This window comes from Esox lucius, chromosome 18 (assembly GCF_011004845.1).
Source record: "Esox lucius isolate fEsoLuc1 chromosome 18, fEsoLuc1.pri, whole genome shotgun sequence".
In the NCBI taxonomy this organism is placed as follows: Eukaryota; Metazoa; Chordata; class Actinopteri; order Esociformes; family Esocidae; genus Esox; species Esox lucius.
The window spans coordinates 13,408,127-13,427,518 of record NC_047586.1 but is presented as its reverse complement, the minus strand read 5'-3'; the positions used below and the strand labels follow the sequence as shown (position 1 = coordinate 13,427,518).

The following is a 19,392-nucleotide window of genomic DNA, read 5'->3' as shown; positions in this document are numbered from 1 at the left end:
ATTCTGATTTAAAATAGTTTTACAATATTAAAGGTGCCATTTATAAGATTTCCACCATGTAATAGTAGAAATGTTCCGGTTATATTTTTAAAGGGATTGGGAAAAGTTGTAATTTGTAGGCGTATTCATAAATGATTTGTAGGCGTATTCCATTCAGGAGCTTTTGTCTCACCCCAATGTTTTGTTGTTGTATGTCTTGTTCCTGGTTGTAGGGCAGCCCCCACTTCACATTGGTCGTGAGCTTTGTCACCCCCCTTCCCCTACTCTTCAAAACTTTTTGCACTCACAGAACTCAGACGAAAAAGTTAGCAATGGAATGCAAGCATCCAGCACCATCAGGGTCTAGCAGTATTGCTCCAAAGAAAGAAAAACATTACCAGTCCCATAGAAAAAGGGATAAAGCTCCAGAGAAAACTAGAATAAACACAGACATTGCTTTTAGAAAGTTTGTGGAATACGCAGACTGATTTGGAGTTGAACATTGATGCTGAGTTGGCCATGTTTCTCCTGTACAGGTAAGCAAGGACTGTAGCAAGGTAATAGTAATTCATAATCACCAATCTATCAGTAGATACCTTTAGCTGCCATTTTGATAAACATATGTTGGTCAGAGACTAATGACTATGAATAGGGGCTAATTAATTTGACGTTTAAATTACAATGTAGGAGCTTAGAAATACGATGACTTGCTAAAATAGGCACATATTTAGTGGAATGCAACGTTTCCGTGCTCATTTCATCACAAAGAATAACTAGAAGATTCAGCAATAAATAGCAAACCACGCTAATGATAGCTATGAATGCTAACAGCGGTAGCTAGCCCTGAAATAAGCCAGTAATTATAACAAATGGTTTAATAATTTACCTCTTTTAGTGATTGCTAGTCATGTTTTCAAGCTTCAGTTGCTAATGCATTCAGAATAGATTCTCATTTGGGCACTAGCTCTGAACAATGAGAGGGGTGCTGACTAAAACTAACATTCTAACGTAACCGCTTCAGTTTACATGATTGTCCTAATCTCAGTACTTAATACTTCTGTAATCAAGTGTTGCCTGACAGAGTTCAAATGCAGGGCCGAAAATTGCTGAGGGGAGAGGGAGTTGTTCCAAGTTTTCATTTTGTTTCTAATGAGCTGAGCTCATCAATAGCACATTTAACATACTAGACACTTTTATATCGCATTGCAGTCAATGACAAGTATATAAAATGGCAGTGGGAACAAACACAAGCACAGAACTAGTGAAAATAATAGTTTTCGCAAAAGCCTTTTGGTGCTATCTGGTGCTGGTTTTAGGACCATTAGGATGGCTTACACAGGATGGCATGTTGCATATTAGTAGTAGGGATCATGTTTCAGGACCATAAGGATGCCTTGGAGCCAGAGAGAATGGATTAACAGAGAAACATTCCTCTGAAAAAAGTGCACAAGCAGGAGCTGACTGTAGAAGGCTTGGACTTCAGGTAACTGACTTCACATAAAACCAACCTTTTTTAAATCCCATTGCCAAGCTGGCACAGAAACAAATTGCTGTCTGACCTTTGTTTGAATGAATCAACAGCAGATAAGGTGATGGCTGGAGTCCATTTAGCATGTTTTTGCTTGCGTATGTCTCCTGCATGACTATATAAATCACTGTTGCATTTTCTAATAGTGCCTGAGTGCTGTGCTGGGCAAGGGCTGGGGCACGACTCGCTACTTGATTCATAAAGTCTGATGCTATGCCCAACTTTGACACACATGGAAGATTCCAGTTTAATATTGATTACTTTAAGGCATCATTTCAAGCATTCTGCTACTTTAATAAGACACAACCATGCGACGCATTGGAATGTTAGGTAATTCATAATGTAATTAGGGGTAAGAATACATGACCTGTTAAGCTGACAGCACGTCAACAGTTTTTTCACTGCTCCACTATGAACACATTCATCAATCAAGCAAGAGCGAGATCTTTAAAGTCATATAGAAGTGGTCCCGCTCCACAAAAAACTACAGCCCCAACCTGGAGGTGATTAGATCTGTAGCATGAACAAAGCATTATAAAACATACAAATATGACATAACAGGAATGTACTTTATGAAATGTAAATTAATAAACACACATTTTAATGTCCATTTACAATTATTTACAATCCACACATGTCATTTTACAATTATACACACAAAGTATGTGTGTTAAGTCCTAAATGAGGTAAATGTGTTAACGTTTCAATCTACATCGTGGACATTAAACAGCACGGACCTCCTATTGACACGGGGAGACGTGGTGAAAAGCACACTTTTCCTCTTGATCTCATGTCATTTGTCTCCCTACAATGTACAAAAAAAAAAATCACTTCTCCATAAAACGACCTGTTTACTTTTCTAGGTTTTTGGAAATCTATAGATTTGTCTTTTTGAAATTTTTGATCAAGTCCCGCAAATCTGAGATCACTCCAAAGACGTGTAAAGACGAAGCCAGCCACCGGAGGGAGACAGAATGAAGTTTATTCGACAGAGCAACTCCTGCTTAACATAGACATGACATCTTATCATTCTGACAAACTATGATGGGAAATGAATGAAATAAGTCAAATTAACATCATATACTGTAAGTTGTTTGTACTCTAAATTTGGCTTTTTTCCCCCCACTTCCATACAAAACACAAGATATTATTCCAGGCAGTTCAGGAGACACTGTCACATCCAGAAATGTAATGAACAAGCCCAAACTCAAAGTAACACAAGGTGCAAAGAAATAAATTTAAAAAGGCTGAAAGCATGACGGCTTTGTGCTGATGAGCTTTCACTGTGGACTTCAAATGGTATTCTGGAAATGTTCAAGGATGAAGGCAATATTGAAAAGACATACAGCACACGTACAAACACGTAAGCTTCAAAAAGGGAGAGGAGTTGATGTGCAGCTTACAAGCCATTCCAGCCATATCAGTCACATTCTGTATAACCATGCTTTTGGCGGCACATTTATCAAGGAATATATGGCTTCAACTCAGGCCATTCTGCCAATGAAACAAAACAAATCTCCTCTTAATGACAATCTCATCATAGTACTATAGCCAGAGATAGATATACACCTCAGCCTTATGGTCATTCGCACTGTGACCAGCCAGACAGCCACACATCCCAGGACGTTTCGAGCCAAGAGGAATTGGCCACCGTGAGGCCCACATGCCACTCTCTCAGGATAAGGGAGGCCCTTTATGTTGTCATTCCGCACATTATCTCGACGTAAACGTCCCATCCTCTCGACGCCGCCTGCCACGATAAGTTGGCCGGGGGACAAACATCAGAAGAATGATCTTGGAGGTGGAGTGGCGTGCCAGTGGTGCCCCAGGAGGAGGCAGTGAGATGAAAGGCTTTACCTCATGTCCTCCCCAGCTCCCAAACTGGTACAAGAATCCACTGAGCTTATGAGGACCGTTTGTCATTTGCCTCTGGTGGAGCACTTTGAGCGTGACACTGAGGACCTGGAAATCCTTAATGGGCAGAGTGAGGACATCACTGTGCCTGAGTCTCCACGACCTGAGTCACTAAACCAAATTACAGGGCTAAAACTGTAGTGGTACACGGGAAGAAGATACGTCGCTCTCACGTGAGGAAAAAACACCTCGCCATGGCTTTTTAAATACACCACCGTCAATTCTTCACGTGTGACATGACAGAACGAATATTGAAAAGAATATTGCAAGAACGTATCTAACTCCATCAAAAGACAGGTGAACTGTATTAGGCATCTGCAGTCAAATCGAAGAAAACTGTCAAATTTTTATGCCTTATACAGTTAATTGCATGATACATAATATGTTTCATTTGATTTCCATCTGCACGACAAACTAGCCCTTGCTGGATGGGGTGTATAAGGATATGCTCATTTCCCAACCCTGTCTGTTCTGGAATATGCCTTTTTTCAAACCCTGGCCTAGTTAACAGCAGTTGTTCCTTTGTAGGTGAGCTAATCTCTCTGCAGTGGATTACAGATGCAAGGAGTGTAGCCTACAGTACTGTACGATCGGAGGGGAGCCCTGATAACAGGCACACAAATCCAGCGGCAACCTAGCTAGCCCATACATGGGCATCACACGTGGTGCCAGACACCAGCGTTCAGCCCTGCCACATCCACCCACTGTCTGCCCTGAGGCGTGGAGAGGAAAGGCCCGGCCATCTGGAGGAATTCACCGCTAATGTTCAGAGGTGGAGAGATGTGACACACTCATACAAACAGGTTCACACGCGCAGCACTACGGGTGACTCTCCCTCCACTCCTTAAACCTGCAACATGGTGGCGAGCTAATGAAAGACCTGAAAACAGGTTTCACCCACTGAATGTAACACAGCCAGAAAGGGCACATTAAGATATGAGCTTTTGCTGCATTGGGTTAATCTTACATTCCCGAGTTCTTTGACAAGACTCATTAAAAACACTTTCCTTCGGTGGACGTTTTGTGTTCTTTCTGACTGTCGATTAAGTTAAGTGGAAATAAAGAACCCAAAGGTGGCCAGATTCAGACCACTGTAAACAATATCCGGTTTCTGCAACGAATCTTCAAATAATTAAAATGGGAGAGGAACATAAACAAATAAATTGGGAGAAAGGGAAAACATCCCCTCCCCTGCAAAACTGCACAGCTCGTCTATCTGATTTATTTAAAAGAGAAACAACATTAGTAGTTAGTAGGTGGGTCATTCTGTGTCTGAAAATCTGCTGTATCTATCAAACATAATGTAGGTACATTATCTATTAATTATATCTTTGGATAGTTCTGTGACACTGATCTAAATCTAGATCACCTTTAATCAATTACTTTGACTGGTTGTCTGAGTTTGATTAAGGGTGACAAATTATTATTAGAAATGTGAGTGCACACACAAGCTGGCTTGCTCGGGAAAAGCCAGAAATGTCCCTCTGGTAACCACCACAAGTTTTGTTCTGCAGAAACCGATTAAGAAATATTCCTGTGGGTATGGAACAGTACATAGTAATATGAATTATTTTACTTGAAGAAAACAACTTAAACAACTTTGCATTATTGTCCAAGCATTGTGTTCCTTTTAGCTGAATTAAAAATGCACAAGAGGAGAAAAAAAAAAGCTATGTTTGTGTTAAAAGTATGAAAATATATGCATTCACTAATGTACATTGCTCTGGATAAAGGCATCTTCTAAATGATTTCAATTTAAATGCTTACAGTTACAAAACATCTCAGTATCATTTCAGTGTGTTATTAAAATGTTGAGGGAACACATGATATAGCAGATTGTTTTGGAGATTTTATTTTATGTAATTTGATTCCAACCACGCAACGATCCACAAAGACACGACCGGTGAGTGTGTGGGTATGTATTTCTGAGTCCGCCTGCATGCATTACTGCATTCATTATCTGTCTGATATTAGACTGTCTGTTTGGCCAATTCTCCGTGAGACATTTAGCTTAGGTATCAGGCCATAACACTACAGTAACAGTGACTATAAGTCAAGTATTATTTTAGGTACATTCACCAATACTACATACAAAAATAATATGTTCAAATAACCTTTCCAACTTGCCTACATTTTATGGAGATAGTGAAAAAGTAAACCGAGTACTGGACGCAATGTTTGGGTCATGACTGCAGAATAAACATTAACTGGATGAGGTTTTTCCATAAGATTTTATTCACACGGTATACAGGCTTTCAGACGTCATACTGGAAAAAGACCTTAATGAAATTCACTATGAACTTTAGAAAATCTAAACAGTACTGTATGTCTAGAATAGAGTGAAACACGCCATGACGTAACGTTACTATCCACTGTCATGAAGACACAAAACACGGCAGTTCTTCTCTTGTCATGAATAGGGTTATAAGGCTTCATAGGCCTATGTGTAATTAAAAAGGCCCTTAAATGTATTTTGGCAAAATTTGTCTTCCTTCTACAAGACTATAACTCTGATGGAGCAGTACTTCCAGCTCTGGCACAGTTTCCCATGTCTGAACATTAGCCTTACATCATAGAACAACCGGGTTAAGTGCAAAGTTCAGAAACAATATATGTGCCAGTAAAGTTGCCTAAATGTAATCCATTACACAAACAGGGAAATAGCATGAATTCACTTGTCGAACTGAAATGATAATTGGGAAAATTATTTATATGAAAAGTGTGTTAATGTATTGCTTTTTGGCATAGTTTATGTGGGATGAACACATCTGGATTATCCAGAATGTGGTGTCCATAGCAATTCTGGCTAAAAAGTACATCTCCACTGGAATACATCTCCACCAGTCAATTGAAACGCACATTTTTTGAGAATGGTTACACAGAAAAATAACTATTGTTTTAAAACTTTTCTTATCTTTCTTTTAAACAATATTTTGTGTTCTCCGATCGCCATATTGCTAGGCATGTTCGCTATGCTGGAACTTATTTTAATGATAAGACAAATACAAAAGAAGAAGATTCTACCGCATCAATAAAATTTGGTTGTTCTAGTTTGTGTTGAGGAAATTATATATTTTTATCACACAAATGTTTAATTTCTAACATTGGTAATGTCTACATTAAATAGCTGCGCTATGGTTAAATTCCTCTTTAAAAAGACCCATTGCATACAGCCTCATATGCCATCAGCATTCACGTCTCAAAACAAGATTGAAAAAATAAAATTATCTAATTTCAAATCCTGAATGCTGATTGGTTGAAAGCTGGGGTATATAAACAGTATACCACAGGGTATTGACATCACTTATTTTTTTTATTATTAACTCATTGGAAACCAGTTTATAATGGTCTTATGCATCTTTTGTGGTATATATAAAATGTATCTATAAAGCCCTTTTTACAACAGCAGTTGTCACAAAGTGCTTTACAGAGACACCTGGCCTTAAACCCCAAGGAGCAAACAACTGTATTGTTGGATTTCAGTGGCTAGGAAAAACTCCCTAAGAAGGCCGATTTTTAGGAAGAAACCTAGAGAGGACCCAGGCTCAGAGGGGTGACCAGTCCTCTTCTGGCTGTGCCGGGTGAGATATTAAGAGTCCAATTAGAATAATAAATACATTTATCTGGGCTAAATCCAGAGTCTATTTGATTCTAGACTAGGTCAAAAGTATGACCAGGTGGACAAAGACAGGGACAGCAACGGGCCCCCCAAACAAGGTGTGGACCAGGACCTCATCTCCTCCTAAAAATTAAAACTGGAGGAGACTTTTGGAGACTAATGGGATTTGTGGTATATTGCAAATATATCACAGTTTGTGGTGCATTAGACCAGCTCTTAGCTGTGGCTTATTGGCCATATAACACAGTTACAGTAAGATTGCAGACATTAATACAATGTTTTAAAACATAGGCACAAATGGGCAAAAATACAAAAATACAGGTAGAGCCAATAAAGCCCCTATTGCACTGTGAGTGGTTCATTGCTCTGCCTGGATGAACATGGAAATGCCATTCTTTTCTGCCGCACTGCTCTGATATCTCTCTGCTTCCTGATCCAACACAGCAATAGGAAATTAATTAATAGCTGCTGGCTTAACGACATGTAATATGTCATGCTTGAGGACATTTGTGAAAAATACACAAATGGCTTTAATGTCTTGCTGAATGTTTTTCTCTCTCCTTGGAGCAGATCTTATCAGATTTGTGTGTGTGTGTGTGTGTGGGGGGGGGGGGTTAAATGAAACTGAGTGTGTGTATCTGCATGTGTTAAAAATAGTGTGCATGCAGCAAGAAAGGAAGACAGAGAGCAGTTGTGTGTCAATGTGTTCTCTGTCACACCATCGTCAGCTCCCTGAGCACCTTGAACAAGTACGCCATGACCACACACTAAACGGATATGGCCTGACTGGTGGCGGAGCTGCAGGTGTGTGTAGTGTTCAAGTGAGTGTACGTGTGTGTGGGTGTGTGTGTGCACGTGACTGAATGAGTGTAAGTTGATGTGTGTGTGTGTGTGTGTGTGTGTCCGGGAGTCAAATGGTCTTCATTTGTCCGAGTTTGTATGCGTGTGCTTGCACACATTCCTCCTGACATTAAAGCCTGGTAATGACATTAAAGCCTGGTAACGGTAATGAGCTGGCTCAATGGGCTGACGTACTGAGGAGCAGTCTGGACTCCACTACAGCGGCAAACCCCGCCCCCCACGGGTCTGGCTGGGCCACACAACATCCTAGCCCGAGGGAAGACGGCAGCTGCAGCACAGCATCGACTAACCACGACTGGTCTTGGACACAAGAGTGCTGACAAATTAGCCCAAGATGCGGATTAGCTTCGTGTGCATGTTTTCCATTAGGAACATCAGTGGGTTAATGTGGTATTAGTGAAGGTGGTAGATGCTATTTTTGGCTGGTCCACCTCAAGGTGCCGTATAAACAAATGTTCCACTGGGACATCCCAGACAACAGTCCGTTGAAAGTAGATGGAATATAGACATTCTATTAACAGGGCTTTTGGGCCGTTATTCGACTATTACATTCTTTCATTTAATTACATTTGAACTTCTTGATCCCCTTGTTCTCCCTTCCCCACTTTCGCGGTATCCAATTGTTTCTGTTGCCCTGTCTCATCAGATTAGGGAGGGTTCAGTAAGATTTACTCATAGGTGTCCACGCCAAGCCATTATGTTTGTTTCTTTTGCCCACGCTATTCTTCCATCACTTAGTCCATGAGTGTGAGGGCTTGTTCTCTAACCTGGCCACCTCAGTTAGCTGAGCGCGATAAGATTAGGGAGTCCCTGCTGACGATGCATCCCAGCCCACCGGGCAATATTGGCTCATTTGCATCACACATGGGGCTTCCAAGCTACCCGTCAGGTAGCGCCACAGTTTTAAAGGCTTAAATCTAGATTGTGTTGGTCAGCTTTTTTCACTGCAGTTAATAGCCTGGAGTTGTACTAACATAAAAACAATGTTGCAATTGATAAATGGATTGTGGTGTTATAGGCTAGTTCAGTTATACTTTCATTGTACTTGATCAAGTCAGAAGCTTTCTAAGCCGCGTGTCTCATGTCTTCACTGTTCTTTCGTGCACGGACAACACCTGGCCTCTGCTGGCTTTAAGAGACAAAAATGTCTGCAGTGTAAATCTGTGTCAATTATTTATTTTCCTAATATTTACAACTTATGTTTTCTTAACTTCTGTGGGGACCACCCGAAATTTAATCATACAATCAGCAGCGCCTGTCTCTGTCTGCCCATCTGTATGTCGGCCAGACCCCATGCCAGAAAAAAGGTGACTACAGTTCTGCTGTCCAGTGCTGAAGAGTGCCAAAATAATATTTCTGCTATTCCTCTATGTCCTTCAGTATTACAATTTTTTAAGGATGATTTTAAGGATGTGTCTGTGTTATGATTGCAGGTCAACAGATGGCAAACTTGGACAAAGAATTCAGCAACAAATAATGTCACTACTAGAGGACATTTGATGGGTAAACTACTAATCTTTGCAGTAAAGCACGAAGTGACAAAACAGTTAATAGAGGAGACATTATGTAGCAAAACCTCCATAAAATAAAAACAAGTTATAGGCAGCATCATAGACCTGGCCTTTACAATATAAAACTGGAATAAGAGGACTCTAAACGTCTCGCTCCTTAATCTTATCACCTAAAGTCATTAAATGAATTCATTTGTGGAGGTTGACATGTTTACTGTTGCCCTGTTTCGAAATGCACTTAATGTTCAAAAAGAAAATCAAAACCAAACTGACCTACAAAAAGTCCTAATCACTCAGTGCCACTATCTTGAACACATGCTGTAAAGAGAACATACAGACTGCATTAACATCATCCTGATGTCTATTCACCATGACAACACTGAATCTCATTACAGTACAATTCGTTGGCTGTTTATAATAATCAAAGATTATAGTTAATCCAGTCTTCAATAATATCGTATTCCCTACAGCCACAGACATAATAGCTCTGAGCTTGTCGTGTCCTTATCATCATCTTACACTCATGACCATAATATTCATGAATGTGTCATCAACGTGTGAGCCTATCAGCAGCCTACTGGCTCCCAGGGGTCCACTGTATCACCACATTGTGGGAAGCCTGTGACTAGTCATGTCAAGTGTCACAATTCATCTTAGCCTGCTGTAAAATCATTACGCGGGAGTGTTGTCCAGAAAGGAAAATGCTTAAAGCTGTAATTCAGAGTCCCTCCTACAGAGCCCTATACACTGTAATTGATCTGGACTATGGAGAGAACGTGTTTGGGGAGGATGACTTTCACAAGGATGATCTAGAGAGATAAACAAAGTGGTCCAACCTGTTTTACTACTTATATTTCTCAGTAACATTATATCTAACCAGACAATTTGGGTAATAAGAGAAAGCCAAAGGGTTTGGAATGAAACAGAGAATCGTATATCGCTCATATTCCAACATGGCGATATAAGACTTCAAACATACTCTGCCGCAAGACAAAACGATGGCCAATCCGATAGCTATAATCACTGTTTGCAGCTTCCATGAGCCTGCAGCTTATTTGATATAGTGATATTAGTAAACATTTTAGTGAAATTAGTAAAAACATAACTATAGAGTGAATATGAAGAAAAACAGCAAAGACCATCTGTTTATGCTGATTTATGTTAACCATTTTACTTAGTACCTTCATTCAACACTTTTATAAGTCATAAAATATGATCTCTCAGCCATGTCCTACAGAGTACATCCATATGCTTGCGTGTTATTATTTGTGTCTTGTGTTATTTGAATATAGAAGAATATAAAAGAATATGTCATGTTCTCTGACTATCCAGGTGTGATAAGGTTGCCATGATGATATGAGGTCCAGATGGGACAATTGGCCAAGACACTATATCCTTTATTTTTCATGGGAAGTGGTCTGACTGAGAACACGTTCTAATACAAAGCAACAACCTGGGGATCAAATAACTGTAATTTCTCCAAATGCTTTTTTAATAACAAACTAAGGTGGTGTTAGCCTCTTTAAATACCTCCAAAACTGGAAAGACGAGATCTTCTTAGTTTTTGACACAATAGTCAACCGTACAGTATTACTTATTCAGGCTGAGGTCTTGTCCCATCAAGACTACTGTCCAGCAGTATGGTCTGGTGTGGCATATAAGGAACTAGCAAAGCTACAGCGGGCTCAAAACCAAGCATTAACAACATGTATTGGTCTCTTTCCTGGTTGAGGTTTGAAGATGCCCATACAATACCCCTCAAGACAGGCCACCAGGGGTCTCTTTGTCCCTCCAGCTAAAACTCAGGGCGATGTTCTGTGAAGAGAAATGATCACATGGAACTCCTTTTCATCCTCTAATCCTCAAGGAGACAGCAAAATGACCTTTTCAAATACTGATAAAACAACAGCTTATGGCACAGCAAAGGCTGTGAAGGCACACACCTTCTAAAAGACTCACAGAGACAAGATCCAAACATACTGTTTTTAGTTGTACCGGTGTAGTTGACATTTCTGTTCGGTTCAACAAATGTATCGGTTCTGCATTTGTAGTTGTTCGTTTTTGTGTTCTGTGTGGACCGCAAAAGAAGTCGTCGACTTAGCATCCAAATAGGAAATAAAACAATTTTTAAAATACTATTATCTCTGATTATTTAGGGACATCAAGACACATTTTCTTTAATTAGATATCAATCACATAGGAGAAAAACCAGTAACCCAGAAATCTATCAGCAACTTCCCCTACTCATATTTATATTAACTGACATCCCCCATTCATACCTGTACATACTGATTATTTAGGGATCTCAAGGCACAATTTATTTAATCAGATATCAATCACATGACATACCCCATTCATACCTGTAAATACTCTTGTGCTGGTCCGGGTAACCCCTGTACCCCTTCCATTGTTACTCATAAATCTACTTTTATTTTTTATTTACTCTCTCTTGACAAGAGAACATCTGGGTCCACCGAGGCAGACTTGGAAATAATTAATCCATTTTTCTTATAAAGTCCACCTAAAACTTTTGTGTTAATATAACGAAACAAAACACACTATTTTCATGTTTGACAAGGCCTTTCCCAATTTTCCAGAATCCTTGATGTTTCATTGGTTCCATACGAAACTCACTCTCTCTCAGCTATACCCAGGGAGAAGAGAACTGACAAGCTCAGTGCTACAGTAATTGGCTTCACTACGATGACATCCCAGATAGGCATAGTTTGTGAAAGACATGAAAAGGTTCCCTCTGTTAAGACCATTCGGCCATTTCATCTTACAGTTGTCCACTGAGTTAACTGTTCTCATGCAGGGTTTATCCCAGTCCAAAAACCCACTCGTTAAAATTGTTGTAGACAGATTATCTAATTTAAAGGGGATCGGTTCAAGTATGATTTGTCGCATGATTTAATAATACAGAACTAAAAGATAATTTGGACTTTGAATCTAGTGATAAACTATTAACAACAGGTTTAACAAAACAGCACCTGTATGCAAATTACACCATTTGTATTACTTTGCCTTTAAGGTTAACCACCCTCTTTCAAAACTTTAATGTGCTGTAATTTCTTTGCAAAAAGAAACTGCTGTTGTCGCACTTCAATCCTGGTCATGACATACTGACAAAGCACAGGGGCCTCGCTTGTGGCAGTGTGGCTCTGGGTTGAACAAGGGTTGTGTTCTCAGCCTGTTAAAACATACTTTGGATGAGTCCTTAGGTTCTGCACAATCTTGGATTGCATCCTTCCTGGATAGTAACTTCTACCAGGTCAGCTGTGTCTGCCCACAGGCTCTCACTTCTGGTGACCCCAAAGACTTCAGGGCTCAATTCTTCTTCTTATATAGACCAAGTCGCTTGGCTCTGTCATATCCTCAAATGGTCCTGCTTATCATTGCTATGGGGACACTTTACTATTCTAAACCCTTCATCCCTACCCTAGCGCTGTGTTCTACCACCTCTGGTCTATTGCCCCCCCCCAACCCCAATGGGAGGTCCACTCCGGCTCAGCTCAGTTAAAACTCTTCTCTGTCCTGGCACCCCAAAGTTGGAACCAGCTTCCCTAGCACAGCAGAGTCCCAACTCATTTTTAGAAAACATCTAACCCTACCTTTTAAAGGAATATATTAAAGCTACAGGATATATTAAAATCCCACAGCATACTTACACTGGACACAACCATCATTGATCGTGTTCCAGCTGGGAATTTGGATGATGAGAGCTATTTAAAAATGCATGTAAATTTGTTAAGAAATCATTTTAAATAGGCTCCTTTATAGAAATATGTCATATACAGTATTTTGTAAACTAGAAGAAAACACACAAAAAAAACAGATACACTCAATGTTAATTATGTGTTATAGATAATGGGGAGAACAGTACACAATATATAAATCTTCATCCGAAAGTTGACTTGCCCAAATTTAAGTCTCCTAATACATTGATGCATTGCACTCTTTTTGTCTATAAACCTCTCGTGCATGAGCTGCTGCCATACCTAACTTTGTAATTAACCATCAGCTGACAGGATACCAGGCCAAGGTTTAGGGATGTCTAACTCTGGAGAGCCCTTCAATCTCCACAAAATTACATCAAAATAAATCTCCACAGAGCATGGTGTGCTGCCTTTAGTTTGTTTGCATTTGACCTTTGCTATAACCTTCAAAATGTATATTAGAGGGAATTTTTAAAATCTATTTTAAATTATTAATGTTTTGATTTGATTATTTTCTAAACCAAGCTACTCAGTTTAAGATATCTGTAATCAGACTATGTACAGTGAGGAGAACAAGTATTTGATTTAGCAGGTTTTCCCACTTACAAAGCATGTAGAAGTCTGTAATTTTTATCGTATGTACTCTTCGACTGTGAGTGACAGAACCTTAAACAAAAATCCAGAAAATCACATTGTATGGTTTTTAAGTAATTAATTTGTATTTTATTGCATGACATAAGTATTTGATAAGTATCAAAAAAGCAAAAATTTATATTTGGTACAATTACAGAGATCATATGTTTCCTGTAGCTCTTGACCAGGTTTGCACACACTGCAGCAGGTATTTTGGCCCACTCCTCCATACAGACCTTCTCCAGATCCTTCAGATTTCGGGGCTGTCGCTGGGCAATACGGACTTTCAGCTCCCTCCTAAGATTTTCTATTGGGTTCAGGTCTGGAGACTGGCTAGGCCACTCCAGGACCTTGAGATGCTTCTTACAGTTGCCCTGGCTGTGTGTTTCGGGTCATTGTCATGCTGGAAGACCCAGCCATGACCCATCTTCAATGCTCTTACTGAGGGAAGGAGGTTGTCTGCCAAGATCTCGCGATACATGGCCCTATCCATCCTCCCCTCAATACGGTGCAGTCGTCCTGTCCCCTTTGCAGAAAAGCATCCCCAAAGAATGATGTTTCCACCTCCATGCTTCACGGTTGGGATGGTGTTCTTGGGGTTGTACTCATCCTTCTTCTTCCTCCAAACATGGCGAGTGGAGTTTAGACCAAAAAGCTCTATTTTTGTCTCATCAGACCACATGACCTTCTCCCATTCCTCCTCTGGATCATCCAGATGGTCATTGGCAAACTTCAGACGGGCCTGGACTTGAGCAGGGGGACCTTGCCTGCGCTGCAGGATTTTAATACATGACGGTGTAGTGTGTTACTAATGGTTTTCTTTGAGACTGTGGTCCCAGCTCTCTTCAGGTCATTGACCAGGTCCTGTCGTGTAGTTCTGGGCTGATCCCTCACCTTCCTCATGATCATTGATGCCCCACGTGGTGAGATCTTGCATGGAGCCCAAGACCGAGTGAGATGGACCGTCATCTTGAACTTGATCCATTTTCGAATAATTGCGCCAACAGTTGTTGCCTTCTCACCAAGCTGCTTGCCTATTGTCCTGTAGCCCATCCCAGCCTTGTGCAGGTCTACAATTTTATCCCTGATGTCCTTACACAGCTCTCTGGTCTTGGCCATTGTGGTGAGGTTGGTGTCTGTTTGATTGAGTGTGTGGACAGGTGTCTTTTATACAGGTAACGAGTTCAAACAGGTTCAGTTAAGAGTGGAGAACAGGAGGGCTTCTTAAAGAAAAACGAACAGGTCTGTGAGAGCGGGAATTCTTACTGGTTGGTAGGTGATCAAATACTTATGTCATGCAATAAAATGCTAATTAATTATTTAAAAATCATACAATGTGATTTTCGGGATTTTTGTTTTAGATTCCGCCTCTCACAGTTGAAGTGTACCTATGATAAAAATTACAGACCTCTACATGCTTTGTAAGTAGGAAAACCTGCAAAATCGGCAGTATATCAAATACTTGTTCTCCCCACTGTATGTCTGATGACAAATAAAAAAAAATATTTACTATCCTGTATTACTTGGTATGCTGGCGCAAACACACTCACACATTTTCCAACAAACCTGACCAACAACAAACAGAAAACAATCGTTACACTTTGAGTAATCCCACAGAAGCCAATTAGCCTAATCCCCTACCCAATTGGCAACATGGCCTGCCCAGATAAGGCTATAGCAGATACACACTCACCCATGGAAAAGAATGGAATCCCCAGCAGGGTTGAGTTAAACTTTCCGTCGGAAATGAAGAAGATGCCCGCGGCAGTAACGTTAGCAATAGCTATGGTGAGCACACCCAGCAGACCCAGGAAGGGCTTTCCTCTCAGGCAGTCCCTCATGGAGCTGGAGATGGTGGCTGCCAGCAGGAGGAGCACCAGGCTGACCAGCACCTCCCCTTTAGCCAGTACACCCGTCTGGTGGAAGTCCCTCCATAGGCTGAAAGAGGTGAGAGACTGGATGTGCAGGTCCTCGCTGAGTGTGGAAAGACGCGTGATGAGGGTACAGAAGGCGTTCTCCCATTTCTCTGCGATGACATCCTGCACCACGGGACCATGGTTGCGGAGGTAGTAGGTGATCTGGACGGCTCGGGCGAACTTCACCTGCTGGTCTCGGCTGTTTGGCGAGAAGGCAACCCCACCAAGCTGGTGGCCGATGAAAGAAACACGACCATCCTGGGAAAGGAGGACAAGTTACTATCTGACACAATGAGAGGTGGACGTCAGGTTACAATACGGGGCATAGCTGGTGTTATGGTGTTTGTTTTCTGACACTTGAAGTTAACAGTAATTTGTAGTTCATTGCGCATTATTGTTATATCTTTTGAACTTTTCAATCAACACTGTGACCTACCAAAGGCCTCATTTGATGGAGTTTATGGTAGGAAAAATTATATCTTATATGATTCTATAATTACCAAGCAATATGTGCTATGCCCGAAATATTCCCATGATTCCTATGATATTAAGTTGAACTGTGCATCTTGGATTCATGCATGAGAATATCCCACTATTACAGAATCAGGCCATAGGCACTGAAATCTATTGTTCCAAAAACTCTTTTGAAAATTGTACAGTCAATGGCTGCCCAATTGTTTTTAGACTTGCATATTTGTACGTGCTCTAACCGATCAGAATTCCACAAGTATAGGGATGCAGTGGTATTAATTCCCCCAGAAGGAGATGACATCACTTGACTGCCCTCAAAGGGAGATGGATCTCCTACAGCAAACAAGTTGAGAAACAGTAAACCTGTCAACCAATAGTTCAAAGATTCACACTGAATTAAGCAATGTTTATTCATATCAGTGTTTGCAGCTACTGCTCTGTACTGTACAGCCAATCCTGGATCTATTAAATTTTTTATGGCGACTGTACAACTGTGATGTCAGCAAATGAATAGTGAATGAGTAATTCCATGGGTTATTGCAGTTGAATATCACTTGCAATGTCAGCAAAAGAGGGAAATGTGTGGTAAAACTGCCATTCATTCTGTATCATTATCATGGAGATGGGACATTCAGTAACAACTTGTTAAAACACAGGGCCGAAGCATTCATTGTATCAACCCTACATAACGTAGACTCCTTATACAAGCAGAAACCATGAAACTCTGACATACAATCCAGGGACTTAACATTAGTAGTATAGGGCTGTGGCGTGGCTTAGCATCAGACCAGTAAGCACATGAATAAAGCCACCAGCTGACATCAAAGCACTGAATGAAGAGCAAAAAACTTGTCAAGACAATCTGTACAGACAGAAGGAGAATATCAATGATGCAAGGCGACACTACACAGCAAATGGCTCTGTGGAAGTATCTGCCAAGAAGGGTGGAAAAGAAGGTCACATCATTCCAACCTTAAAGCGGGAACCTTTTTTATTCATCACGAGGCATGTAGGGTTGGTGTCAGGGGGCGCACAGGGGCCAGAGCCATAGGGAATCAGGCAAACGGCTACAATTGAATTGAGGCTGCAATAGTGGCCTTGCATGTAGAGTGGTGAACAGTTTTGGACATGCTATCTGTCCAAAACTGGCAGAGCAATATTTATGAACTATGTTGGCCCCAGGGCATAACGAATAGGCACAATGCAGGATTACTTGCTCCTTAAGACTACAGATGATCGTCTTGGAGTAGATTAATCACTGGCTACTGTAGACCTGTGCGTAGCAATGTAAGATGCTCTTTGAAGCACAGACCTGGTAAAGTAGAGTTTTCAAGTCAGTGATGAGTCAAGTTAAGCACTGTAGTGAGTCTTTCTCAGGCAGGTCATACTAAAGGCTCTGCTGTCATGAATTACTTGCTCTGAGTATGTCATTGTGATAGCAACAGATCTGGTCACCTGTTGCAAAATTAGCCTACCTGTTGTAATTAAGCAACAGATTAAAACATTAACCTCATTTATAGCCTAATGTTTCAAAAGAAATGAGCAGATACTTTAGCAGCCATGCTAAACATCCGCAGAAGGCTGCAATCACAACACACACTTAGGAGACAGCACATCTTACAGGGGAAGAGAGAATGCGGGCTCCATACTAGTCTATGGGCAATGTCATTCCATATGTGCCAGAGAGAGAGAGAGAGAGAGAGAGTGTGTGTGAGAGAGAGAGAGAGAGAGAGAAAGAGAGAGAGAGATAGAGAGAGACTGCATCAGAATAGGAAGGGGACCTCTCTAGTCCAAAATGAAGCAGTGCAGAGCAATGCAACTAACTCACAACCTGAAGCTAACAACTAGCTTACATCGGTTACTCAATCTATTCAGAATGTTTCCTTGCCTCGTCTGTCTTGTATAAGATATCCGCAGCCAACACATAGGCTGAGCGAATAAAATCAATGATCTAATTCACAATTACTGAAGGCTTCAGTCAGTAGGTTATGGTATTGCAGATACAATGTCCCACTAATAATCCAGGTTATTGGGTTTTTGGGGCAGCAAAGAACGTCTGTTTCGTTTTTAAGGGTTGTGTAGGGTATAACGAAGTTGAAAATGTATCTTCTTACTAGCTAATCAAAGAGAAACCTTTACGTCTTACCTTCAATGTTGTATTTGGATAGCTCACGGGCACCTTTGAAAAAGTGTGATTCGACAGAATGGCTAAGCGAATATCTTCGAATATCGTAATTATATCATCCAAGAGGCATCGCTTATCACGATGGCTCAGAACACAGAGATGAGCGAAAGTGTAATTAAATCCCTTGAAATTAACCCGCAAATCCAGCACCTGCTTGTGAACCTGCAAGACCTGGTCGGCTAGCTCCAATATATTTCCCCCAGACTTGGCCAGCAGAATCAGTCTGCCATATCTGCCGGGAGTGTGTAGGTCGGAATACAGCTTGTTTTTCGACTGATCCAGGGGGAAAAGGCTGTTCGCAAGACTCCGCTCTACTTTAGCAAAGCTGTGAGTAGGGGCAACCAGTATCTCGAGGTCCGTTTCGGGCTTGAATCTGCTCAGCACGGTAGATCCAAAAATGATAGTTAAGACTGCGGGAACGGTCAGGAAAAAAACCGGATGCCTACTAACAAATAAGCCCAGCCAGTAGAAAGAAGCTTTGAGCCCTCTGTGTATCATTTGCCGCAGCATCCTCCTCCAGATCCAGCTTGCAGATGCCCCGTTTCTTCCTATGAAGCACATGTGACATGAGGCTCCGTTGCCCAGTTTAGTCAATCCGTATGAGAATACACTTAACAGCACTGCAGCAATTTGCAACAAGACTGTCAGATATTGATCCTCTCTCGACGCTTTTTTCGTTACATCTCAAGCCATTCCTTCTTCTTAGGCTCACCGCGGATCCGTGATTATTCCTATTGCCCCTGCTGCAATAGCAGCAAGCCGCCGCCGTCTGATGTGCATGTGTGCCTAGTTCTAACTACACTATCCGTAGCGCCTGATTTATGAAGTCTACTTGACAGTAACCATGTGCTGCGTTGAAGAGCGAAGCAGGGGAAATGCTGATGGTGGGTTATTTTAAGAACACGCGCAATAGCACATATGAGTCGTGAAATATTAACTGGTGCCACAATGGCCAAATGCACTTCCTGAAATCACTACCCTCATGAATGGGGAAAGCCTACAGTCTAGGCTAGGGGCTATGGGTGTATTTTATACATGGATGTATTTCGATCAAACACA

At 41.1% G+C, this 19,392-nt stretch overlaps 1 protein-coding gene across 3 annotated transcripts in view; it reads right to left on the bottom strand.

The window, feature by feature from the left end:
* Positions 1-19,092, bottom strand: part of ptchd4 (patched domain containing 4) — a 33,847-nt gene extending 14,755 nt beyond the window's left edge. For 2 of the 3 annotated variants that reach the window (XR_828540.3, XM_010882667.3), the window contains exons 1-2: positions 18,295-19,092; positions 15,455-15,935 (exon numbers count right to left, since the gene is read on the bottom strand). Coding sequence is in view for 2 of the 3 variants with exons in the window: in XM_010882667.3 (XP_010880969.3) it covers positions 15,455-15,935; positions 18,295-18,894 (1,081 nt within the window). In the remaining variant the exon portion in view is untranslated. Of the gene's footprint in view, positions 1-11,158; positions 11,228-15,454; positions 15,936-18,294 lie in introns of those variants that run through there. The other variant, XM_020056007.2, reaches the window with a different exon arrangement.
* Between the last annotated feature and the right edge of the window lie 300 nt (positions 19,093-19,392).